This window comes from Delphinus delphis, chromosome 13, assembly GCF_949987515.2.
Source record: "Delphinus delphis chromosome 13, mDelDel1.2, whole genome shotgun sequence".
NCBI lineage: Eukaryota > Metazoa > Chordata > Mammalia > Artiodactyla > Delphinidae > Delphinus > Delphinus delphis.
This window is the reverse complement of record NC_082695.1, coordinates 21073594-21100852: the sequence shown is the minus strand read 5'-3', so window position 1 is coordinate 21100852 and position 27259 is coordinate 21073594. Positions and strand designations below refer to the sequence as shown.

The 27259-nt window shown below is 43.5% G+C and overlaps 1 protein-coding gene and 1 long non-coding RNA gene across 6 annotated transcripts in view; one reads left to right on the top strand and one right to left on the bottom strand.

Annotated features, from left to right (window-relative positions):
• The window catches only part of TTC28 (tetratricopeptide repeat domain 28), a 661711-nt gene extending 652479 nt beyond the window's left edge, over nucleotides 1-9232 (top strand). For all 3 annotated transcript variants that reach the window (XM_060028281.1, XM_060028280.1, XM_060028282.1), the window contains 4 exons: nucleotides 545-621; nucleotides 2737-2866; nucleotides 5956-6063; nucleotides 7278-9232. In XM_060028281.1, coding sequence (XP_059884264.1) covers nucleotides 545-621; nucleotides 2737-2866; nucleotides 5956-6063; nucleotides 7278-8905 — 1943 coding nt within the window. In that variant the 3' untranslated portion in view covers nucleotides 8906-9232. The remainder of the gene's footprint in view (nucleotides 1-544; nucleotides 622-2736; nucleotides 2867-5955; nucleotides 6064-7277) is intronic.
• Nucleotides 2726-27259, bottom strand: part of LOC132435976 (uncharacterized) — a 55468-nt gene continuing 30934 nt past the window's right edge. Inside the window, exons 2-5 of one of the 3 annotated variants that reach the window (XR_009521691.1) lie at nucleotides 17228-17646; nucleotides 15207-15290; nucleotides 12185-12308; nucleotides 2726-2862 (exon numbers count right to left, since the gene is read on the bottom strand). This is a non-coding gene — a long non-coding RNA (uncharacterized lncRNA). Of the gene's footprint in view, nucleotides 2863-12184; nucleotides 12363-15206; nucleotides 15291-17227; nucleotides 17647-27259 lie in introns of all 3 variants that reach the window. The other 2 variants (XR_009521693.1, XR_009521692.1) reach the window with 2 other exon arrangements.

Below are 27259 nucleotides of genomic sequence, written 5' to 3'. Positions count from 1 at the left end.
TGCTGGGTCTCAGGTGGGGAGGAGCGAGGGTCTCTTGAGAAGTGCTGAGGAGTCCCAGACACAGACTCCTCCTGATCTGGGGGAAAGGAGTGCTCCTGACCTAGTGTTTCCATCTGATGGCAACATATCCTCTGCCCCTTCCTGGGGTGACGTGAGGTCTTGCTGGGCAAACAGTAGCTGCTATTAACATTTATTCAGCAGCTTCGGATCTGACAGAGCTGTGTGGCTGACCCCAGGGTGACGCGGGGCACAGATGCTCAGGGCTGCCCTTTGTGTTTCACTCGAAGCGGGTGATGCTGCCTAAGCGACTAGTTGGGGTCCTGGCATGTGACCATATGCCTGGAGGACACAGCAGGGTCAGGACTGGCCCCGCCTCCATCTGCCCTTCTCAGAGACAAGCCAGACACGGATACACACGTCTGGCTGTCCCGAGCTTCTGAAAATGCCACCAAAGCTGAGCGTTTGGGGTGCATTCCCCTCGGAAGGTGCAGGACCATGGGTGCAGAGGCCCCTCCGGATAACGCCTGCCTCCTCCTTGCTTTAGGTCTGCCCAACCCTGCCCTCCAAGCCCTCTGCAAGCTCATCACTGCCTCGGAGACGGGCGAGCAGCTCATCAGCCGGGTGAGTTGAGCCAGGACAGCTGAGCCCAGGTCTGAGGACTGTGCTGGGTTGGAAAGACAGTGATTTGGCCCCAAATAGGAACCTGCACGTGATGCCTCACTGCTTTTTTTCAGCTTTTGTAATGAGAAGGAAAAGGCAAGCGCTGGGAGTAGAACTGCCCTCTCCAGCAGGTGCAGGCACAGAGGAGCAAGTTCTCCCAGTGTCCTCCCTGGGCACTGAGTCCCAAGGGCCTCAGAGGATGCTTAAGGGGCCCCAGTCACCTGTAATCTCAGGGCATTTCCTGAACTCTCCATTCAGTGGTCTCCTGCACCTTATCATCCCTAACCACCAACTGTTTCTGCTGATTGACAAGTGTGGCAGCCACCTTACCCAAGCCAGCAGGTGTAGGGCCATCCCGTCAGGGTGGCTACAGGTGCTCCAATACTTATTCTTAGATCAAAGTATGACCCCTGCCTGAAACAAAACCACCACTGAGGCACAGCGGTGAACACAAAGTCAAGTCTCATGAAAGATACTGCTTAGCAGCTTTTCAAAAAGTGCTTTCTTTTAGGAGAATGTAGATCTAATTCAGAGAATTGGAGGATTCTAACCCTTAGCATCATGTAGGCCCTTCCCAACTTGGCCTAAGAGCTTCTGATCTTCCTACTGGCCAGTGAGGGTCTGGAACAAGCACTGGGGTGACAGTGTAGCAACCCCTAAAGAGCACAGAGCAGTTTTCTCTGGTCACCTTACAGTGTAATAATTTGAAAAATACACATTATTAGATATCAGCAGATTTCATTTGAGCGGAACTGTTTCTATGTGGAAATAGAGCTGCTCCATCTAGGGTTAACCTCTGCAAATCTGATTGGTTCCTGGAGCCTCCCCCTACCTGGGGTGGTTTCCAGCTTGGATTTGGAACATAGCTCACTCATCTGGCCCCTTCACTGAGTTTCTGCTACTTTGTAGTAAGTGTGTTAGACCTGCTTGTTGAATAGAATCAGGAAGACACTTAAACATCCTGAACCCAGGAGGGCTACAAGCCTGTGCTCTACAAAAAGAGAAAGCTAAAGTTACATTTACAGGGCCAGGCTGAGCATCCAAATAGCCAGTAGCTTAATTTCTAGCTTTTGGTGGCAGCACAGGGACCTCCACAGGGAAGCATCCTGGGCCGCCCCCAGTGGCTGGGGGATGGTAGGCATTTCCGAGTCACTCTGGAACCAGAGTGGACTTTGCTCTACAGAGTGGCCTATCCGCGCCCACTGTGCCCCTCCCCCTCTCCTGGCGAGGAAGGGCAGGGCCTGGCCGACCCTGGCCCCACCCCCACCCCCAGCGCGTGTCTGGCCTGGGCGTGGCTGTGCGTTCTCCTGTGTGTCCCTGCTGACTCTCACTCCTCTCCCCTCCGGGTCAGAGCCGCGGGCCCGGTGTGGTGCTTCCTACAGCAGTGATCAGCTTGTGTTGCGTAACTACCTGTGCTTAAGTCTAAATTCTCTTCTTTCTCTCTTTTTCTTTCTTCTTCTTATAATCTGCTGGCCGAAGGCTGTTAAAAATATGGTTGGAATGGTGAGTACCACTCTGAGTAGCACTGTTGTCAGGTGAGCCCCTCAACCCACCCACCCCGAGGTCCCCCTGGCACTGCTGTCTCGCCAACACGCGCTCAGGCTGGGGGGGCAGTGCCGCTGGCTCAGGTGGTCTGCCCCGTCTCCGCTCTGGCTCCCCTTTCCTGCTCCACCCTTCTTGTGCTCTTGATTTGACCTTTCAAGTTCCCTCAGAACAGCAGGGGCAGGAGCAACACACTGTGAACCCACACGAGGCCCCGGGTGGAGTTCACACATTCAGCAGGTTGTGTCTGGGAGACCCCACCCCTCCTCTAGGCCCCGAGTCCCCTCCTGCACTCACAGCCCCGTGGCCAGTGTGTGAGGGAAGAGGCTGGAAGCAGAAACCCTGCCTGGGGCCTGGGCCTCGAGCTCCCACAGAGAGGACAGCAGGACAGTAGGCATGGAGGCACCGTAAAGAGAATTTCAGATGCTACCCACGTGTAAGGTCATTAGTGATAATGACAGGTGACACAAGAGAAACTTGGGGACAAACCCCTGGGGGCCAGATGCAGCGGACGCTGACGCTCTCCCCGCTCAGCTCCACCAGGTGCTGGTCCAGCTGCAGGCCGGCGAGAAGGAGCAGGACTTCGCATCAGCCCCCATTCAGGTCTCCATCAGCGTCCAGCTGTGGCGGCTCCCGGGATGTCACGAATTCCTGGCGGCTCTAGGTAGGATGGAGCATCCTTGACTTCATTGGCTTCTTTCATTCTATTTTTTAAAAAACTTATTTTTCTCATTTTTATTGGGTTGACAGACTCAAGGGTCTTACTGTTTTCTTAGTTTATTACTTAAAAATAGCTAATGCAGACTCTAGTGCTTTAGCACAATTTCCAAATGGCCTTCCAGCTTTGTCCCACTCTCCCTACATTATGATTTCCTCTCTCCCATTTGTAGTCATTGTGTTAAGATGAATCTGTTAGATTCAAGTATTGTTAGGAGTCAGGCCATGATTAAAGAAAATAAGTCATAAAATAATGATTTCAATATTGGTCCCTATCACTGGCTACTGGAACTTGGCAGAAAAAAATACAATTGAAACCACCTTTGACTGACCACGGGGACCTAGAACTGCTTATTTCAGGATCCTCTTTCAATCCAGAACACTCTTCCTTTTTCAGCATTGTAACCCAACTGAGGCACCTCCCAACAATATCGCTCTTTTCTTACCACAGGTGCGTTTGTTGATAAAACATCTTAAGAGGCTAAGCTGCTCTCCTCCTGCCCCACTTAAGTGCCTGTGAGACTTGCCGGAGAGCCATTCACTCCACACATTTTTTGTTTTTGTTTTTCAACACCTGTTCTATGTTGGGCAATGTTCTAGGCACTGGGGATCAGCAGTGAGCAAAGGACAAAAAGCCCTGCCCTCTTACCAGTGTTTTCATGCTAGAGGGGGAGACAGACAGACATAGACCTAATCTAAGGGGAGCACCTCAGGTGAGGAAGCACCATGACAGACAAAAGCATCGGGGTCACAGTGATGTGCTGGAGGGGTGGAGGCAGGGAGGCTGGCAGGCCCAGAGCCTGTGGATGAAAGATCCAGGCCGAGGGAAGAGTGTCTGTGAGCTTGGGCAAGGTGCAGGGGACACGGGGGCAAATGAGAGAGGATGGGGTAGATCCTGGGGCTGTGAGGCCAGTGGAAGTCCCTTGGTTTTTAACCTGATGGAGTGGGGCGTCTTTGGAGGTTGACATGGCCTGGATTCACTGGTACAGGGACCAGCCGTCAAACATGGCAGGGCAGATTCCTTTTTAAGGAACTTCTCTTCTGCTTGGGAGGCCTGGATATTCAGTATTGGGCCATCTTTGCTAGTCCATTTGTAGATGACCTTTCCCAGCCCAACTCAGCTTAGGGCAGGCTCCATTTGTTTTTGAAGGTAAAGGGGGAAAGCCACACAGCCCCGCAGGGGCTCCAAATCCCCTGTGAGTAGATGCTTTGATGTCCTTTATGATTTGTACTATTTGCTTGTTTTCTGTGGACTTAAAACATAGGCTTCTTGGTGTAAACATAGTAAATTTATATCTGAATAGGTAAGTCAGGAGCAGATGGAGCAAGGGTGAGAAAGATCAGGTCCACGCCCAGGTTGGGTCTCTTCACCTTTGTGATGGGCTGCAGGGTGAGGCAAGAACGAAGCCAAGGCCCTTCTGTATAAAAGAAAAGCTCTTGTCCTCAAGCAGGGCCTCAGCCCCCCTTCGAGTGCAGGTGTGACAGAGCCAGCCCTCCTCCCCTGTGGACAGGCTGTTTCTGATGCCCCTTTGCCAGGTGTGTCACTGGCTCTCTCTGGTGTTGGGATCCTAGGTGACTTTTGTTGATGCTCCTCTACGTCTCTGTACTTTGCAAATCCCAGTGATACTCAAGGGGTGAGTTGGGTGTACATACTTCTGATTTTTAAGTCCTCTGGACTGAGACTGGGGAGAAGCGCCCCCTCCAGCCCTTGGCACCATCACACCCATCACAGAGCTGTGGTTTATTTAGACGACTCAGTTCTATTAGAGCAACCAGTTCAAATTACTTTGATAGAGTTTTCTAACTAAAAATGTTACATTTATATTATTAGATATTTGTTTTCAAAGTGCTGAGTTCCCTGAGACCTACCTGTTGTTTTCAGGGACTGTTTATTTTTGAGTTCAGAGAGGAAAATGTCCCATAGCAACCCGAATGCTGAGTGGCTACTCTACTGAATCTAATTCCCAAAGGAATGATAGTGTCAGAACCAATATCAGAGTTACAAGAATAAAAAAGGCAGAGACAGATTTCTCCTTTGGCGGATGCTCTCCGTCATCCATCAAGTATCATCGGTCCCTATTGTGGGAAGACTGTGAGGTCAGAGGAGGGGAAGGGCCTGGGATCACAGGGCCTGCCCCCTGGCTGCCGGCACCGAGCATCTGCACTGTTTCAGGCAGAGCTCAGTGATCCGCTGAGGAGGTGAGTGAAGACGTTCCATGCTGAGGCTCCCAGGCCCTAACTCCTTGCTCGTGGCACCGCCTATGGACGCAGCACTGGCTGTGGTGTCTGTTTGGCTTCTTCCTCCTACATTCTTCCCTGGAGACGTGCTGGCTGCCTCTGTAATGGCCCCTGATGAGTCTAAGTGCTGTGGCAACAGCTCGTTAGGCAGCCTCCTGCTCAGGAGGCTCCTGCCCTTGGCTGTGCCAGCTCCGTGTCTCATTAGAACTGTTAGGCTCAGGAGCAGCCCCTTAGGCTCTGGCAGAGAGGAGCGGGTGCCTGCAGGGCAGTTCAGCCTACAGCAGATTCTGCAGCATCAGAGAGAGCTCATCTCAGACCCCTTGTGGCAGACACTGACCACACATGGACACACTGTCCTTGCCCTTGAGAAGCTTCCACCTTCCCCTGCACTAGCTTTAAATATTGGACCTAATGCCGAACGGAGTGGCCATTGTCTGTCCTGGACAGTATTCTTTAAGTGGACTGTTCTTCTGCAAAAGAATGGAGACAAGTGTTAATGAGCCTTACTAATTCCCACCCTCTCCTCTGGAGAATGCAGTTCAGCGCTTACAAAGGGACAGAGGTCCACACACAGCAAGGGGGAGCCACGCTGAGCAGGTGTGATGGTCGCAGAGCTGGCCCCCATTGGTTCACGTGACTTGACGTTCACATGATTGACGTGCAGGTGGGGGGCCCAGGCGGGGCTTTCTGGGGGGTCTGCAGGGGTTCCCCTGGGACTGTATGAGAGGAGCCCTAATCCTTTTTAGGACATGGAATCTTCCCTAAGGAAGCAGGTGTTTATATTCTTTGTTTCTATAGGTTTTGATCTCTGTGAGGTTGGTCAGGAGGAAGTAATCCTGAAAACCGGGAAACAAGCCAATCGACGGACCATGCACTTTGCGCTCCAAGCCCTGCTCGCACTCTTCGGTAAGAGCTCCACGTGGCGCCACCCCAAGTGGCCCCCAGGAGCCATGGGCATGACCCTGATTATGGTTTGGGAAGAGGAAGAATTAAGTGAACGAACCTTTTTGTGTGTTACGGAATGTTCAAGTAAACAAACTCCCTGCTCTCGTGGAACTCAACTTACGATGAGCATATATGTAGTATATGTTAGATGAGGTGCCACCATGTGCTCTGCAGAGAACGTCCAGATTAAGGGACTAAGGAAGTGAGGGTGGCATCACAGCAGAGATGATGAGGGAGCAGTGGTGCCCAGAGCCGGGCCTGCGAGGCACTTTTCAGACCCTGGGGCAAGCCTGCCTGCCATTCTCAAGAGGCCAAGTGAGGCTAAATGCTGGCTCAGATGGTGGCCAAGGCTTGAAGGCGACCAGCAGGGCCTGCTGATAAATGTGCTCAGAGAGAGAGGGCCAAAGGTGATATCCTGTTCTTTGGAACAGCTGCCAGAATGGGGCTGCCTTTGCTGAGACCTTGAAAGTGGCAGAAGGAATGGGAGGGGTCTGAGTTTCCTCTTGGACACCTTCATAGGCAGCTGGTTAGACGAGTCCAGTGTGGAGACATAAATGTGCACATAGGTCCGAGGGGAAGAGGACTGTGTCCTGTGGGCGCTCCTGGGGTCAGAGGTCACAGAGATAAGGAGGGGCCCGGGAAGGATCAGTCCATGAGGGCCAGGTGTGATTGACTGTGCAGAATACCAGATTTGGTGGCCACTGTTAACCTTTACATGAACTGGGGAGGACGGAAGCCTGACTGGAGTGGGTTAAGAGCAGCTGGGAGGAGAGGCCGTGCGGAGAGGAGGTTGCTGGGGTGTGGAGCGATGGGGCCGGAGCTGGAAGGGATGGCGCATGAGGGTTTAGGACAGGGGGCATCACAGATCGCCCCATTCAGAGCAGGAGGCTGCCATGGGGTCCCGTGAGATAGGGAGCAGAGTGGAGATGGGCACATGGCGGGGTCTGCAGCGCACGGGGCTGTGGGCACTCTTGGGGTGTTTTTGTCCCCAGTGTAAGCTTTACTTTTTCCAACAGGACTGTGTGTTTCAGGCTCATAAGATGAATTCAAGTTGTGTATAAGTAACACTTGCATAATGCTTTACTAGCTTCTATGCATATAAAGATGCTTGTGAAAGAAAAATAAGAACCATACAGAATTTTAACTGTCCTCTGGGCGCCTATGTTTTGTCTTAGATTCCACTGAGCTGCCCAAGCGCCTCAGCCTTGACAGCTCGTCCTCCCTGGAGTCTCTGGCCTCAGCCCAGTCTGTCTCCAATGCTCTGCCCTTGGGCTACCAGCACCCTCCTTTCTCTCCCACCGGTGCAGAGAGCATAGCCTCAGATGCCATCTCTGTGTACAGTCTGAGCTCCATCGCCTCCTCAATGAGCTTTGTCTCCAAGCCTGAGGGTGGGTCAGAGGGCGGAGGTCCTCGAGGAAGGCAGGACTACGACCGGTCCAAGAACGCCTTCCCACAGCGATCCACCCTGCCTCGGAGCCAGCTGTCCCCCCCGACCCGCCCTGCAGACAGCAAAGACGAAGAAGAATACGAAGGGTTTTCCATCATCAGCACTGAGCCTTTGGCGGCCTACCAAGAAAACAGACAGACTCGCTTCTCACCAGATCACAAACAGTCCCGCGTCGGGACAGCTGGCGGTGTGAAAGTTTCGGTAAGCTCCAAGGGGAGCATAAGCACTCCAAACTCTCCAGTTAAAATGACTCTGATTCCCAGCCCAAACTCACCCTTCCAGAAGGTTGGAAAACTAGCAAGTTCAGATACGGGAGAATCAGACCAGTCTAGTACAGAAACAGATAGTACCGTGAAATCCCAAGAAGAGAGCAACCCAAAGCTCGATCCACAAGAGTTGGCCCAGAAGATTCTAGAGGAGACACAAAGCCATCTCATTGCGGTGGAACGTCTTCAGAGGGGTAGTGGTCAAGGTAAGGGCACTAATCCTGAAGATGGCATTTCCGTGCCCAACAGCGCTGCTGTCTTCAGAGCGTCAGAAACAAGTGCGTTCAGCAGGCCTGCCCTCTCCCACCAGAAGAGCCAGCCGTCGCCAGTTACTATCAAACCAAAGCCCCCAGCCAGAAGCTCTTCACTACCCAAGGTGAGTTCAGGATACAGCAGCCCCACCGCCTCAGAGGCATCCATCAAAGACAGCCCGAGCCAGCACAGTGGCCGGCCGTCGCCCGGCTCTGACTCCCAGACCTCCCTGACCGACCAGCCTCTCTTTAAGCTGAAGTATCCCAGCTCTCCTTACAGTGCTCACATTTCCAAATCACCAAGGAACATGTCCCCAAGCTCAGGCCACCAGTCTCCTGCTGGAAGTGCACCGTCCCCAGCTCTCTCCTACTCCTCAGCTGGCTCCGCTCGCTCGAGTCCAGCTGACGCTCCCGACATAGACAAGCTGAAGATGGCAGCCATCGACGAGAAGGTGCAGGCTGTACACAACCTGAAGATGTTTTGGCAGAGCACACCCCAGCATTCCACAGGACCAATGAAAATATTCCGGGGGACCCCTGGAACGATGACTTCCAAGAGAGATGTCCTCAGTCTATTAAACTTGTCACCTCGGCACAGCAAGAAGGAGGAAGGAGCAGACAAGCTGGAACTTAAGGAGCTGTCTTTGCAGCAATGTGGGGAAACGCCCCCAAAAGCCCCTCCCAACGGACACTGGCATACGGAGACCACCTCGCTGAGCACGCTGCCGCTGCCCGCCGGCCCTCCTGCCGCAGTGCCCACGCGCCCTTTGAGACTTCCTTCTGGAAACGGCTACAAGTTTCTGTCCCCAGGAAGATTTTTTCCTTCCTCTAAATGCTAAAACATCTTTTATACCCACCAACACCGGCTTGGAGCACAGCGGCCCACAGCCCAGCTCTCCGCACTCACTTGGCCTGCTCCTGAACGTGGCCGCCCCAGCATGGGTGCTCTCGGGGCGCGGGCGCCACCACTCCCAGACGCCACACACACACACTGGTAGCCCCTCTGGGACTCTGGGCCAGATTCACCAAAAGCCAGGACTTCTGTGGGGTTGGTGCAGGAGGCTCATGGAATTTTCTACACATCACCAAATGTCTACCTTGGAACTCTCTGCTTCTCATCTTTGATGCGATTCTTCAACAGGATTTTTGTACAAAAATGGTCATGGTTCTGGGGTGGGGAGAGAAAGGGAGCACATATTTTGCTAAGAGGTATATATGCAGTACCTTTTATACATAGAAATACAAACAGCTTTTTTAAGGCTTTCAGGTGCTGGTTGGGGGTAGGGTATATAAAAATCTAAGTTGAGTTCTACATGAAAGTGTTATAGTAGCTAAAAAACAGGATACTGGTTTTAAAAATGCCAATGATTTATAATTAAATTGTAGCAGTTTTGGTCTCATGATATTGTAACATCAGAGTAACAAGGCAATAATTCACTTCCTGAACTCTGCTCTTTGAGGGCTACAAATGTCCCTGGGGCCCCACTGTCAACCAAACTTGAATTTTCTTAAAAAAATTTATGTAACTCGTACCCAGGCATTTTAGAACTATGCAATTGTGATTTAAAAATGCAACTTTGTGCTTTTAAAACATTACTGACCTTTTTTGTACGTGGATAAACAACTTGGTTTTATTATCAACAGTACTTTGCATTTATAGCTATTATTTTTAAAAGCTCAAAAAGTTTTTTAAAATGTCAAATTTTGAATAGTCTTCAATAAGCAATTATCAAGTTTGGAGGGGGGAGTTTGAAATTATTCAGTTTCCTTATAAGCAAAAAAAAAAAAAAAAAAAACCAAAAAACAAACAAACAAAAAAACAAAAGAAAAATCCCATGGCTAACTAGATTTAACCAGAATCTAGCCTTCCAGCTCTTATTCCCTTTATTACCTGCTTAATTTTATTATCTTTTCCCAAAGCCAGGTTTCTAAAACCCCTTCTGTCTAAATCTGTCACCAGGTTCCCACAATCCCAGCACCTCACATCTGTGAGCTGCATTTGGACCCTCATCTTAGTGTGACCAGTGCCCCTTGCTCCTGTGGTCCGAAGGACAAATCCCCTCCCCCTCACACAGAAGACTTTAATGTCCACAGCCTCAGAAGCAGGGGGCCTTCTGCTGGGATATACATCTGAATTACTGCTGAACAGGGAAAGAGATATACCTAAAAGTGTTGTCATAGGAAAAAAAAAAAAGAGGGACTTTTCCTATAGCTATGTCAGTTCACTGATACTGTTGCCAGTTGGGACAAGACAAAAGAACAGTCTAGGTGGGGGTAACCATTAACATATTTAAATAAAGAAAAGAAGTGCTGAAAATCATGTTAGTCCTAAGTTTAGTTAGAGAATTTACATAAGCCTCTTTTAGGTAATTCTAAAATTGAAATCCTACCATCCTCACTTTGAGGGCCCATCATACAACGGTGGGCAGCCTCTTGTCCCAGGACACGAGCCACACAGGGAGTGGACAGGAGGGGCCTGGCAGGAGGGACACTAACATCAAGACCTCCAGGGAGTTTTTAACCCTGGATAGGATCTCACTTTATAAACATACACTGACCAGTTAGTTGCCCTGTTCCTCACTGTATTCTGAAAAGAGGAAGAGATAATATTTATTCAATTTGTCTTACTCTCCTGAGCTATGTCATAGAAGCTTTTTGTGTTTAACCCAACAGCCATGTTGACAAAAGCAAAAGTATGTCCCATTCTAACCCTGATCCCAACACTGGAAGAAAAATACTTTATAAAGAAGCAAGCAACTATGAGGTTGTCTTTATGTCTTTTATAAATGGTAATAAAAACCAGTGTAGCAAATAAAAGCCAAGTTTATAGCACTGTGCATTTAGATAGAAAAATCAGGTCGTCAACAACAAGAAATAAACCTCAAAGTAAATTTCTGAATCCACATATAGATAGTTGGGCTGTTCCTTTCTCAGCAACTCTCAGCCTCTTTCCCAAGTGCCAAGTAGCCCTGGAGGAAAGGCCGGGTCTCTGCTCCATCCCTGAGGACGAGGGCACAACCCTGTAGGCCTCCCTCTAGCGCACATCCTCCACCACCCAGACGGCTTCCCCGTGGTTACCAAGCCAGCGAGGAGGACTCGTGGACCCTAACCTGGTTTTAGTCCTAAATACATTTGTTGTTGTAGGTTTCATGTTGAAAAGCCAAATGGAATATATGATTTTTTTTTGGTCCTAGATATAAGTTTCAAGGAAGAAAAGCAAAGATGATGAAATAATAGGACCAATCTAAAAATCACTGTAGAGTCGCCGCTTCTTTATGTTTACTGTCAGTCTTGGTGTTTTCTATACAAGTGAAATGGATGTAAAATCAAGGTGAATTTTTCAGGCTACCTTGAAAACAGTATGCACTTAAAAATTATGTGAGATTGTATAATTTGCAAATTCTTTGTACAGATCAGAGGTTGGCAAATGACCCACAGGCTAAATCTGGTCAGAGGCCCAGATTTTTACAGCCATGAGCTAGGAATGGATTTTACATTTTAAAATATTTATATAAATAAATACCTACATAATATTTTTGATTTTTACCTCTTGGTCCACAAAAACTAAGATATCTAGCCTTTTAAGAAAAAGTTTGCTGACTCCTGGTATAGATGACAGAAAACACAATTAGCATAATGTTTTGTTTCTACAATCTAGGGAAAGTGAGTGTCAGGCTGTGGATAAAACTGATAGGAATGCGTGGGAACCTGAGCCATGTGGATGGAAGCGAATGACCCCTGCATAGTCCTCGGCTCTTTGCCCCACTTGGAAGGAGTCGATGGGTGTGGGTGAAATTTACAAAAATATTTTTCCTCACTGTATGCAGACAGCATTGGATATTATTTCTTTTTCAGCTCAGGAAACTGGAACCCCTGCCCCTACTCTACTCCATCAGATGCAAATACACCAAATACAAGCAATAAAATCTCCCTCTCCTAGAAACCTTGGTATGACCACAAAGCAAGGTAGTCGAATCTGTCTTACTTCTCACCAGTGAACCATGCAACTACTTCAGTGATCTTTAACTAAGTCAATATACCAAGACGAAATTAGCTACTCAAGCTTACATTTTGATGCGTTTTGGTATTGGTGTGTAGTAAAATGAAGAAGTTCTCACCTCCATCCACTTGAAACGGTCCCTGGTCCACGCGCTGCTGCACACGCTGTCCTCGCTGTGCTTGTCTGTCCCGGTGAATCCCGGTAGGCGGTCACCTCGGCAAGTCCCCAGCTCAGTGCCTGTCCTGCCACCACCCCCACCACAAGGAGAACAGTCACTTCGTTAGTTTCAGTTCAGGCTGGAAAAAATGCCACACAATAATTTGGTTTGCATTTAGTAAGTAGGCAGAATGTGAAAAATGTATAATTTTCATCACATATTTTGTTGTTTTACCTAAAAGAACTGTCCATGTGCTTTGTGAACTGGGCCCTTGTCTGTGCCAGACCCTTCAAAGATGTTCCATGTAAGGACACACGTGGTCACATCTCCCTTCCTCAGACGCCTTCCCCACTTGGCACTCATGCCCCTTGTATGCAGTGTTAGCCATCTTTGGCCTATGTGGACTTTTTTTTTGTAAATTACAGTTTTCCAGATGGCATTAAACTTTTTATATTATGAAATTTACCCTGTAAAAAGAACTTCATATTTTTATTGAGATTGCTAAGGCACTTGGCCTTCCTTTGTGATTTCAGTGTCTATTAAAGCATGAGTTCCTTTGGTTTTAAGTACTGTATCTGAATCACTTTCTATGCATTTTCCACACTTCCTAGGTTTCTTTGCAGTACACAAAGTGGTCATGTGTCATTAATGAGCATGTATTTCTGTCTGGAGTTTATCCTTAGCCTCACGTTTGCCAGGAGCAGAGCCAGAGAAAGCGCACAGCAGAGCGGACCTGCACGCAGCTCATCTGGCCCCGAGGCCTGGGTACCGGTTAGTGGTAGTGGTTTAGATGGCTAAATGCTTCTGATCTTCTGTGTTGCAGGACAGAAAATTCTATGGTTGCAGACAAACAGAGTTCATTACCACTAGATCCCTGTATCTAAAAGAAACTTCCAAAGGAAGTACAGCTGACCCTCAAACAACAAGGTTTTAAGTGCGCAGGTCCACGTATATGTGGAATTTTTTCAGTAGTAAATACTACAATATTAAACGATCCACTGTTGGCTGAATGTGCAGATGTGGAGCCACGGATATGGAGGAGCCGTGAGGAACCACATATAAGAAGCGCGGACTACGTGTTATATGCAGATTTTTACTGTGCAAAGGTTTGGTGCCCCAGCCCAGACGTTGTTCAAAGGACAGCTGTATTTCAGAAAGGAAAACAGTCCTACCTGTGAAAGTCTGAGATGCATGAAGAAATAATGAACACAGAATTAGGTGAATGTGAAAAAAAATCAAAACAAGTATTGATTATATAAAAAGAGTAATGTCTCATTTGGGTAGCAATAAAAAATTAAAACAAGGAAGTTAAAGTGTTATTTGTTTGGGAAGAGAAAAGTAGATTTTTAGACACAGTATGTTAAGTGTGCATAACCACACACAAAAAATAGAAATAGAGGATTATGCCAAACTAATTAGTGGAGGAGAAATAAATTTTAAAAAACTTAGTTGACTTAAAAAAGAGGGAACAACAACAAAAACTTTTAAAAGGAGGAGAAAAGAAAGATGAAATAAATTTTAAAAATCAGTGATAATCAGTAATCATTAAAAATGTAAGTGAACTAAACTTAATTAAAAAGGAGCCTGACAGATGATGGCAACATGCCACATGTTCTTTAAAAAAAAAAATGCTGTTCGAAAAGAAAAAACCCAACTACCAAAGCACAAGGGCCCCAAATGACTGACAGTAAAGAATCAGTAAAATAGATGTTAAAGTAAAAGGCACTAATAAAACAAAGATCCATTTGCTAATGTTAAAAAAAAACTTAGTAGAAAGGCAAAATTCTAAATTTGTATGCAGCTAACACTATAGCCTTAAAATTCATAAAGTAAAAATTGGCAGAACTACAAGTTTGGAAAACTACACTACTATAATGGGAGATATTACTCTTTACTCTCAGTACCTGATGGGTTAATTAGACAAATATTTAGAAAGTATATATGGTGGGTTTAAACAATCAGCAAACAGGCTTATGACTTGGAGAGAACCTAGTTTCTGATAGTGAATCAACATTTTTCATAAGCACACACAAAATATTTCATGAAAAATAGACCATGTTCTGGCCTCTAGCAATCAATATCATTGCCACCAACCTAATGAGAATACAATTCAGTTAAGGCATCAATAACAAGAAGATAATCGAAAAGTTGCCAACCACTTAGATATTTTAAAATGCACTAAATAACATGAACCATAGAGGAATTCATAATAGAAATGAGAAAATATTATGTATCTAAACAGATAGATGCCTCCAGTGCCACCCTGGGAGTTTCTGGGGTTTACTTTTACTAATGACAGAGGTATTTCTTATTTGTTCTACTCAAGACCAGAAGTTTGCACAATAGACTACAAACAATCTCATTTTCACCTGATAAAGTAAAATATATATACTTATTTTTATTTCTGCTTACATGCCACTTTCAGGAAATATATAAATTATATAATAGCTTAAGAATAAAATTAACTTAAAATTTCATAAAAATTAGTGGGATGCAGTTAACGTGGCATTTTAAAGAAAAAAATTATAGTCCTAAATGTTTATTTTCAAGGTTAATTTTAAACATGTAACTGTTTAAGCCCCAACCAATGAGGAGGGATGCCATCCTAAATAGCCAGTGCTGTGGTACAAGTGCATAAAGAATGATGCCACTGAGCTAGGTAACTGATCCAAGAAGTTACCAAAGGAATAACAAGAGAAACCCAAAGAGAAGGAAAAACCCAGAGAGAAAAGAAGGGAGGGAATAACAAGAGTCAGAAATTAATTTAAAAAAAGATAGTACAGAAGATCAAGAAGGGTAAAGTCTGCCAAAAAGAAAAAATACACCAATTCCTGGGAAGGCTGACTGTGTGCATGCATGCACACGTGTGTGTATTTGAGACAGAGCAAAGGAGAAACGGTTACAGCTAAAGATGCAGCAAAAATTAATAAGAAAATACTATGAATACATTTATGCCAATACACGTGAAAATGCGAAATAATACCTAGTATGTTTTAGGCATAGATATGTAGTTGAGGAATCCAAAAATGCAGGGAACGATGGACCTCAGATGCAGGAGTGGTGTCACCTTTGGGGAGGGAAGCAATGGAACTAGAATCAGGAGTGATAAGCAAGTGACTTCAACTGCAAAGAACTGTAGCATACATCTCCTTGTTCACACATACAAACTATTTCATAAGGAATTTAAGAATGAGTGAAAAATGTTATTAGCAACTATACAACAATAAATTAGATTATATAAACTTTTAGAAAAACTATTAAAAGCTCTAGTGCAAGAAGGAAAAGAAAACTTAAACAAAAGAGCCCATAAAATTAAAATGGTAATCCTAACTCCTTGTCCTTTATTCAACTCTCCAAAATATACAGGCCCAAATGGTTTTACATGTACTTCACCAAACTTTCAGGGACCAGTGATACTCTGTATTTTCAAATTGTTTAAGAAAATATAAAAATAAAAGATATTAAAATCACTCCATGATGGTATTCTTAATTCTAAGATCAATAGATAGTATAAGCAAAGGATAGGCCCGTTTCATTTATGAATCTAGACATAAAAATCCGAAATAAAATACTGGCCATTAAATCCTTGTGTTTTTAAAACTAGGAAAACATAGATTGAAAGCGGATCTATCTATTAGTCACTGGTGCTTATCTTTACTGATGAACACGCACATGGTATTCTTAAGGGCCAGAGCTCCGGCCCTAGGGAGCATCTATAAACACATTCATATAAGTAAAACCAATCAGCATGAAACTACAGAGCACATTACCACCCTGAGAACTGGAGTGCTGAATTCTACAGTTTACATTGTAATTAGACAAGAAGCAAATCTATTACACTCCTAGTATAAGAACAATGAAATATGTATGCAAATGTAAGGGAAATTCCAAGCAGTTCTATCATTTCTTAAGAAACAACGTGAGAACTATACTCTATTAATGTTAAAGTAGAAATTGACTTTAGTACAATAATCTGTAGCGTAGATCTAAGGACGCAAGGTTAACACAGCACCATGCAAAGATTTTTTAGCACAATCGTGTGGTGTTTATTACCTTAGGAAATATAATTTATATTATCTGTTATTGTTCGAGAATTTGCATGTTCAGTTATGGAATACATGCTTTGTTAGATGCTTCCCTGAAGGAGAGACTGGCCCTTAGTGAAGATCTAGTTATGTGCTGGGGACCATGACTGACAGCTAATATGAAAGACAGGTACTACCAAGACTGTTCTTAGCTACTGTGGTGCTTTTTTTTTTTTTTTTTTTTTTGCGGTACGCGGGCCTCTCACTGCCGTGGCCTCTCCTGCCGCGGAGCACAGGCTCCGGACGCGCAGGCCCAGCGGCCATGGCCCACGGGCCCAGCCGCTCTGCGGCACGTGGGATCCTCCTGGACCGGGGCACTAACCCGCGTCCCCTGCATCGGCAGGGGGACTCCCAACCACTGCGCCACCAGGGAAGCCCTGTGGTGCTTTTTAATATTAGTATTCTAATGCTTTATTTATAGTCACTTTGTTTTGTTGTTTTTAACCTCAGGATGTCTGGACAAAGACCACAGCTTGGTACCTTTTTCAATTTAAAGCCTTTCTTCAACTTTCCCAATCAGTATGCATGCTTAACAGCCTCTAATACTAAATAATGGCAAACAGGGAACTGACAGTCTAATGCTGCATCCACTCCAGCAAATAAGGCCGAAACATCTGGATCCAAATACATTAAAGGGACATGTTGGCATCGAGGAAACATTTTGCCTCCCAAATGAATTTGCATCCAATCTCAAGATATTTATTAGATTTGTAGCAATTGTGCATTTGGGCTTAAGGGAACAAATGTTCTTAAATATATAAATATTCTCAATATATTTATATTAAATAAGAAGTTCTAAAATTCTAAAATAACTTTAAGTCCCAATAGTAGGGCTCAAAGTCTGCCCTTTTAGTTAATTCGGACAGGTAAATGAGTTTGAATTCTGATCTGTCTGGCAGCATTCTGCCAAAAGTCTGACCTTTTTTCCATATACAGAGCTTTCTTTTTCTTTTTTTAAAATAAATTTATTTTATTTATTTATCTTTGGCTGCGTTGGGTCTTCGTTGCTGTGCGCGGGCCTTTCTCTGGTTGCGTCGAGCAGGGGCTACTCTTTGTTGCGGTGCGCGGGCTTCTCATTGCGGTGGCTTCTCTTGTTACATGTAGAGCACGGGTTCTAGGTGCGCAGCCTTCAGTAGTTGTGGCATGCGGGCTCAGTTGTGGCTTGTGGGCTGTAGAGCAGAGACTCAGTAGTTGTGGCGCACGGGCTTAGTTGCTCCGCGGCATGTGGGATCTTCCAGGACCAGGGCTCAAACCCATGTCCGCTGCACTGCCAGGCAGATTCTAAACCACTGCGCCACCAGGGAAGTCCCCAGATCTTTCTGAAGTTGTAGCCATTTTCTTTTTGAACCAAAAATGCAAATATAAAATAAAATTGCAATGTAATTAAGAAAAAAGAGGCAGTTCTTACCTAACATTTCGAAAGTCATTCATTCTACAAATATTTGCTGAGGGTTTGTTGTGATAAATAGGATGTAGCCAATAAAAAATAAACAAGCAGAAAGTTAAAATAGATGTTAAAAAGTCCATAAAATAAACTTTGTACACTTCACTTAATTAGATTCTGTTCTCTCCTGTATTACAAATAGTCGAAACAGCTTGATGAATGAAAATGCCAATCACTGTGCCTCCCCACCCAGTGCCCCGGCTAAGAAGTGCCTTGACTCAGCCTGAGGGATGAGACAGCATATGGAGGCAGAGGTGTTCTATGTGGAAGGACTCTACTCTCCTGCTGCAGCTGATGAGTCCTGAGCAGGGCCACCAATCCTGTGGGAGGTCAGAACCTTAGGAAAAACCCCTGCGACCAGATTCCTTTTCTCATGATTTCAGTCCAGGTCTAGATCAGGTCTCTGCAGCTGAAGCCAAAGTCAAAGGTAGGGATGTAAACTGAGGTCAGTGGCCAGCACGGCCATGTGCAGGCCAGAGGTGCAAAGGTGCAAAAACTGAGTGAGCAGAGGAAGCCAGCAGTGGAGAAAGGAGAAAAGAGCAGATGCAAAGGTGCCTTGAGGGAGACAAAGTCCCTGAAGTAGCTAAGTTCCAGGCTGCTCTCCACTTCAATGTTCAGTTACTTCCCACTTGGGTTAACTTAAATGGGACTTTTTTTTCCTTTCGATTTAATGGCCTGAGCTGTGGATGTTTGAACATATGGTATAAAAGGAGCAAGTCAGAAGTAGAGCAGGAAGGAAGGCTGTAGAGGAGGCAAACTGAAGACGGAAACGACAGCAAAGGAATAAGAAACACACGTGAAATGGAAGAACACATTAAGTCTAAGGCCATCCAGTGAGGGGCCTCTATGATCTTGGATGCTTGGATGTAAAAAAAAAGCAATAGAATCAATCAGAAGAGAAGCCCCACGTCCCTTCCTGTGGCTTACGCTCAGCCTGCCCCTCCATCACTGTAGGTGGAGACATCTGGGCCCCTCTCCAGGGCCTACACCTCCACTTGCTTAGACCCGCTCTTGGTTGCCCGCTGAAGGACAGCGTGTCAATAATCCTCCCTCTCTCTCCCGTACTGATTTTTCCTCTCAGGTGAATCATTCCTATCAGCATATTAACGTGCTGTGATCTCTCCCGTGTGGCCCCATATCCCCGTCCTGCAAACATGCCATTTCTCCGCTTCTTTCAGAACAAAGCGACTGCTCTATACTCAGTGTCACCACTTCCACTCTTCCTCTTCTCTCTTAAACCACCCCCTCAAATCACGCTTTTGTCCCCAACACAAGATCAGGAGCTACATCCAAAATGTTGCAAAAGCTAGTGGTCAATTCTTAGTTCTCTGTAATGCAGTACAAACCACATAGCATCACATATGAGGTAGACCTGAAATAAAAGTGTAATCTGCATTTAATTAAGCTTTTAAATATAGGTATGTAACTTTCAATTTACTGTAAATACAGAGATTGTCAGAACGGGTTATACAATACCATGAGTAAACAGTGAGGTAACTCCCAAGGTGGGGCCACCCCATCACTCCACACAGTGCTTTTGGATACAACTTTCTGCAATGATGAAGAGCTGGGCTGTCCAATCCAGCAGCCACTAGGCACATGTGGCTACTGAGCAGCCACAACACAGTCAGTGTGACCAAGGATATGAATTTTTATTCTAATTTATTTGTACATATAGTGGTCTGGACTGGTCTCTTAAGCCAATAATATAGAGAAAAAGGAGGCTATGAACTCTTCAAGAATAAAGAATTTTAAGTGACATCACAACCAAATGTAAATACAATTGTATTTCTATATACTAGCAACAAACACTAGAAAACAAAATTAAAACCCATTCTGTTTACCATTAGGTCAATAAACATAAATTGATTAAAACACATTGATCTCTACAGTCAAGATGGTTACAGTTCATAATATGTAGACTACACCTCAATAAAGTTGATAAAAAATACTTAGGGATAAATTTAACAAAGGGCAAGTAAGATTTCTGTATTAAAAATGAGAAAACACTGCTGACAAAAATTAAAGAAGCCATAAGCTGAGACAGATGTTGATGAATGGAACACTGAATATTGTTAAGATGTCAATTCTCCCAAGACTTATCTATAGAGGCAACACAATTGCAATGAAAATATTAACAGGAAAAAGTCTTAGCAGACTTTTTATTAGAAACTGACAAGTTAAATTTAAAATTTATTTGGAAATGCAAAGAATCTAGGAGAGTCAAAACAAACTTGAAAAAGAAGTTGCCTTCAAAATTTACTTTGAAGTTATAGTAAATAAGATTATGTAGTTTTGGCATATAAACAAATAGTAGACAGAGAAGAATCCAGAAATATATATAGAGAGAAAAGGGCCCAGATGTAGATGGCTAACTGATTTTCAATAAAGGGTGCCAAGGTAATTTAGTAGGGGAAAGAACAGTATTTTCAACATATGGCATTAAAACTACATTTCATTTAGAAAAATAAAACCTCAATGACTACCTCAAACCATACTCAAAAAGTAATTCAAAATGGATCATAAACCTAGACATAAAAGGTGAAGTTATAAAGCTTCATTCATAGGAAAATACCTCTTTGACCCTAAGTCAGGCAAAGATTTCTTACGACACAAAAAGCACCAACTAACTACAAAAGAAAACTTAATTGTAATCTATCAAAATTAAAACCTTTTGCTCTTCATAAGATATCACTAAGAAAATGAAAAGGCAAGCAGAGCCTAGAAGAAAATATTCATGATAATTTTTCATGGTAACTTTACCTGACAGAAGACCTGTATCTGGAATGAATATCTATATCACCGGCAACCAACAATAAAACATCAAACAATAAAGATGAAAGATTTGAACAGAAACTTCATGAAGGAAGATATACAAATGATCAATAAGCACATGAAAATGTGCTCAGAATCATTAGTCATCTGGGAATGCAAATTAAAATCACAATGAAAAAAATACTTCCCACCTTTAGAATGGCTAGAGACTGACCACACCAAGTGTTGGTGCATATACAGAACCACTAGAACTCTCATACCTTGTTAGTAGGAGTGTAAAATGATACAACCATTTTGGAAAACTGTTCAGCAATTTCTCATAAAATTTAATATACAGCCACCCAATCCTATGTCTCAGTATTTGCCTGTGAGAAATGAAAACAGATGCCCACAAAGAGACTCATACAAGAATGTTCATAGTTGCTTTATTCATAGGAGCCGCCAAATGGGGAAGCCCAAATGGCAGTCAGCAGGTGGCTGGATAAGGAACTGTGGTATCGTCATACAATGGGCACTGTGCTACAGTAAGAAGGAATGAAGGATACAGGCAGCAACGGGAGCCAATATCAGAAACAATGAGTTGAGCAAAAGACGTCAAACACAAAAGAATTCAGACCTTATGATCCCATTTATATAAAGTCCGAGAACAATCAAAATGAATTTATGGTGATAGAAATCAAGAGAGGTTGCCTCTGGGAAGAAAAGGGGATTTACTGGAAAGAAACATGATGGAACTTCCTAGGGTGATGGAACTGGTCCTATATCTTGACTGGTGTTGATTATGTGAGTGTATACATTTGACAAAACTCATCGAATTGTACCCTTAAAATTTACACATTTTATTATGTGTAAACTACATAAAAGCTTCAGAAGGGTTTTTTGAAGGGGGGTGGGTAGAAATAAGCTGATTCTAAATTTTATATGGAAATGCAAAGGAGCCAAGAATATCCAAGGGAGTCTAGAAAAAGAACAAAGTTTGAGAAGTTCCACTGCCAGAAATTAAGCTCTATTATAAAGCTACAATAAAGACAGAATGGGATTGGTGCAAGGTTAGACAAACAGATGAATCAAACACAATAGAAAGTCTAGAAACACACACACACCTGATTTATGACAAAGATGACACTACAGTACAGTGGAGAAAGAATAAATTTCAATAAATGGAGCTGGTTCGATTGGATATACATATTTTAAAAAATCAGTCTTGACCTCCACACACCATACACAAAAATCAAGTTTTGGTGGACTATACAAAACTAAAAGGCAGAAAATCTAGGGAAAATATTTAGAATAAAACACAAGACTTTACCTCCATAACCTTAAGGTAGGCAAATGTTTCTTACACAGGATATAAAAAGTTGACAAACTGGACTATAGAACGAATAAATTGATGATGGTGTATCGGACAATGGAAAACTCTATGGCAACCATGTGTTAACAGCATGAATATTTCAAATAGAAGGCTGAGCAAAATAAGCCAGACAGAATATATACCATATGTTTCCATTTATATAAAGTTCAAAAACTAGCAAAACGAATTGATGCTGTTAAAAGTTAGGATATTGTTTACTCTGTGGTGGAAGACTGGGACTTGCTTACCTGGATGGGTTCACTTGGTAAAAACCCATCATGCTCTACAAGTACAATCTGTGTACTCTTCTGTGCGTTATACATCAATATCTATAAAGTTAAAAAACCACCAACCTAATTTTTCTCCCCAGTCTTCTTCCCTCTGAAGTCTTTCACATCTCAGTAGAATGGCAATTCTATCCAGCTGTTCAGGACAATACCAGGGAAGCCATGCTCACCTTCCTCCTTTCTCTCAAGCGTCTCATATAATCCATCGCAAACTTGTTGGCTCTCTCACCTCTGCCACCTGCTGACTGGCCCGTCAGGTCTCCTCCCTGGTCTCTCCTGCTCCCACCCTTCTTCCCTTCAGTCTGTTCTCCATATGGCAGCCACAGCAACCATTTTATAACATACATCGGCTCACCTTACGTGTATGCACCAAAGCCTTCAAAGCTAAAGCTCTTCTAATGCCCGTGAAGCCCTCCGTAATCTGACCCCACCACTGTGCTCCCTGCTCACTCCAGCCACAGAGGCCTTCTTGTTGCTTCTTGGATGTGCCAAACATGCTCGTGCCTCAGGCTTTGACACATGCTGCTCTCTCTGATACCGTTCTTCATTAAAAGGAACCAGGGCTCTTTGGAAAATGCCTGATTCCAGGGCTGGAACATTTTGTGCATCTGAAAGTTAAAAAGCTCTCAAAAAATGTTTGGGACATGTCAAAAGCACACAGATGACAACCTGAATGGGCTCCCACTGGCCAAGTCAGGTTCAACTTGAATATCAAAATAAATAGTACTAGTAACAATGTATAATCCATTGAATAAAATAGGAAACCAGGAGTCCAAACTGATATAAATGAATAAATTGAAAATTTGATGAGACATGAGATAGTTTCCATCCGTAGATTTTTTTTTTTTTTTTTTAAAGATTTTCCACGTCACTCTGCATCATGCTCTCCTCTACCTTCTGGGATATATGATGTACACTTGTAAGTGCTGTTTTAAATGTCCATGTTTCTTTAATTCCACCACCGGCGCCATTTCTTGTCAGTTTTTGAATGCATTTTCTCCTCATTAAGGGTCATATTTTCCTACTTTGCATCCCCTAATTATTGGTTCGATGCTGAAACATTTACATTGTTGGGTGCTGGATTTTTTTGGTGGGGGGGTGGTATTCCTTTAAAATGTTTTACACTTTGTTCTGGGACATGGTTAAGTTACTTGGAAACAGTTTGATCCTTTGGGGCTTGCTTTTGAGCTTCGTTAGGTTAGGACCAGAGCAGCCTGTAGTCCAAGGCTAATTCAAATTCAGTTCCATCACCGAGGTGATCACCTTCTGAGAACAATCCAATGCCATGTATTATGAGATTTCTCCATCCTGGCTGTTGGGAACATGAGCTCCAGTAGTCCTCCCTTATCTGAGGGGGATACATTCCAAGACCCCCAGTGGATGCCTGAAACCAAGGAAAGTACCGAACCCTACATACACTATGTTTTTTCCTAGGTCTCCTGTCAATAATTTCTTTAAAGGTCAATAGGGCCATTACTAAGTAAAATAGGGGTTACCTGAACACAAGCACTGCAATACTGCGATAGTCGATCTAATAACCAAGAGGGGCTACTAAGTGACTAATAGGCAGGTAGCATATACAGTGTGGATATGCCAAAGGGATGATTCACGTCCTGGGCAGGATGGAGTGAGATTCATCACGCTACTCAGAAGAGCAAGGCAATTTAAAACTTACTATTTCTAGAATTTCCATTTCATATTTTCAGACTACAGTTAACTGTGGGTAAATGAAATCACAGAAAGCAAAACCGCGGATAAGGGGGGACTACTGTATTCCCAACCCTGTGGGCTCCACAAACTGTCCTTTCTGTTCATTATGGTGGTTCTATCCCCAGCCTCACAAAGGTGCTGAAGACTCGAGTAGAATCCTTTGCAGATCTCCAGAGCTCTCTCCCTGCTGCTCTCTGACACTCTGTCCTGTGAATTCCAGCCATGTCGACCTCCCCAAATCCTCAGCCTCACTTACCAAGACCTCTGAGCTTATATAAATTCCCCTTCCCTGTGATAAGGCCTGGAAACTCTCTCCGGGCACCAAGCTGAGGCAGTCATGGGGCTCACCTCATCTGAGAGATCAACATCCACATGACCTAGGATCCAAGGTCAAGAAACTACTGTTTCCCATATTCTGTCAGATTTTTTGTTATTAAGCTGTAGTGGTAAGTCTGGATGCAGTTATTCCATCATGGCTTGAGGTGGATGTGGAGAACGGAATGTTTTACATTGTTTCAAAATACTTTTCCATAAAATATTTACCATTTACAAAGAGAAAAAGAATGACTTTACATAAAGAAGCTTAGCAGACATCATTTTAATGGAGTGAACAAAATAAACATCATCAGAAATGGGACAATTTGGAATCATGTGCCATTTTATAAAGGTCCTCATTGGATGTACAGCATTACTTCTGTGATACTCCTGCCAAAGATGTACAGCCTGAATCTAATCATGAGGAAACATCAGAGAAATTCAAACTGAAAGACATTCTACAACTGGCTTGTAAATTGCATAAACATTTTAGAAAGTAACTTGATAACTATGAAAGGTATTTCTACTCTATGACTCAGTAGTTGAACTCCTAAATACCTATTCTAGAGAAACTCATACATGTGTACAAGAATAGACCTATGGGAAGGTCCATCAGGGTGTTATTATAGTAAAATGTTAAAAGCAACTTAAATACCCACCAAGAAGAAAATGATGAAGTAGAGCAATGAAAAAGAATGAACTAGGACTTCCCTGATGGCACAGTGGTTAAGAATCTGCCTGCCAATGCAGGGGACACAGGTTTGAGCCCTGGTCCAGGAAGATCCGACACGCTGCGGGGCAACAAGCCCGTGCGCCACAACTACTGAGCCTGCACTCTAGAGCCTGCGACCCACAACTACTGAGCCCGTGTGCCACAACTACTGAAGTCCACGTGCCTAGAGCCTATGCTCTCCAACAAGAGAAGCCACCTCAAGGAGCCTGCACAATGCAATGAAGAGTAGCCCTGGCTCTCCACAACTAGAGAAAAGCCCGCACGGTAATGGAGACCCAACGCAGCCACAAAAAAAAAAAAAAAAAAATATATATATATATATATATATATAAAGAATGAACTAGGGCTACACACACCAACACAGATAAAACCCATCAACAATAATGAGTAAAATTAATCTATTACAGATATGCATGGGAATTATAACGGAGACAATATAATCTGGGAGGAATATACCAGCAGTTTCAATTTTATTTATAATGTTTTATTTCCTAGGATAGATGGTAGGCACATGGGTTTTCATTGTTATTCTATTTACCATTCTTTAAACCTGAAACTTTTATATTAAAAAATTTACTAATTTAAGTAGAAAAATTTTCATCCAAAGTGGTTAAAATAAAAACCAAAATATGTTTTATTTTAGCATACCACCAGTTATCTGAAAAACGTACTCATAAAGAAGTTCTGTGCAGGTGATATCAGATGATAATTTAGCTATTCTGACAGTGTAGCAAGGTCATCAACTTCATCTAGAACCTGACCAAGTTGTTAATTAGTCCAGATTTGAGTAACTGATAAAGCTCTAATACATCTTGAAAGACTGAGTGGGATGGTCATCCAGAACTGACTAGTAAGACAGCTGTATATATCCAACTTCATAAAAAAAATTAGCCTACCAACCAAGAATTGTATTTTTACTCAGGAGTCATGCACACACATGAGTATAAAAGATAAGAGAACATTTTGGCATCTAAAGTTTTCTATCAGAGGTTACAGGGTAGAGCTGTTTTTTTCCTAGTCTTTAGGTAAAAACAACTGCTGGAGAAGTGAAAAATTCCTTTAGGTTGGCTATGGAGGCCAAAGAATGGTTACTTTGATTTTATTTTTTTTTTAAATCAGTAAAAGTGGTTCTGTGTACAGTATTCTAAAGATGCCAGTGACTTCACAACTGACTGAGTAGATGCCAGATTGCTTTCTGCGATCATCCCAATTCCCAGCTCTCTGTCCCCTATTCTTACCCAGATCCTGACATATACAGAATTGTGTATGTGACTTTTCAAACTTTTAGAATTCACAGAAGGATGCTGAGGTTTCTACAGAAGGATATGTTTTTGATACATCTTCCTGGCCACAAAAGAGCATCTGGCATTTAGAATATTCTTTTTGAAGAATAAGTTGCAAACAATGACATTTTTTCTTTGAAAATCTGTAATCAAAGAATTCTTTTGAAAGAAAACCCACATGCAATATAATTTGCATAATGCTTTCCATAAATCATGAAGAACCTGTTTTTATGTATATCAGTTTGTATATTTTTATTACAACAATGTGTTAAGAAATACATACATATTCTTCAACTTCCAAAAAGGTTTTGAGAAGCTCAAAATAAAAGCACAGAATCCATAAAAGCAAAAATAAGTGTCAAGTAATGAGGAGGTCAGAGGAAGGAAATAAGTGAATTACACACACAGGAGGGTTTTGTTGTCTGTGATCATTCACACAGCCTCCTCCCAAGGTTTCCTCCAAGCAGGGATGGTACAGAGCAGCAAGCATTGCATGGCACTTTTTTTTTTTTTAATTGAAGTGTAGTTGATTTACAATGTTGTGTTAATTTCTGTTGTGCAGCAAAGTGATTCAGTTACACACATATTTTTTCATATTCTTTTCCATTAATGGTTTATCACAGGATATTGACTATGGTTCCCTGTGCTATACAGTAGGACCTTGTTTTTTATCCATTCTCTATATACTAGTTTGCATCTGCTAATCCCAAACTCCCAATCTAACCCTCCCCCACACCCTCTCCCCCTTGGCAACCACAATTCTGTTCTCTGTGAGTCTGTTTCATAGATATGTTCATTTGTGTCATATTTTAGATTCCACATATAAATGATATCATATAGTATTTGCCTTTCTCCTTCTGACTTACTCGCTTAGTATGATAATCTCTAGGTCCATCCATGTTGCTGCAATGGCACTCTTCTCTTTGAATCTATGTTAGCAACAAGTGGCATCCAATCTCTGTGCTCAGAGACTGGGCCTGAGTCCCACACTGTGTTCCTTCTTGAGGCTTCCACTAGCTGCCCAGGCACCTAGGAACGATCAAGTGACTCCTT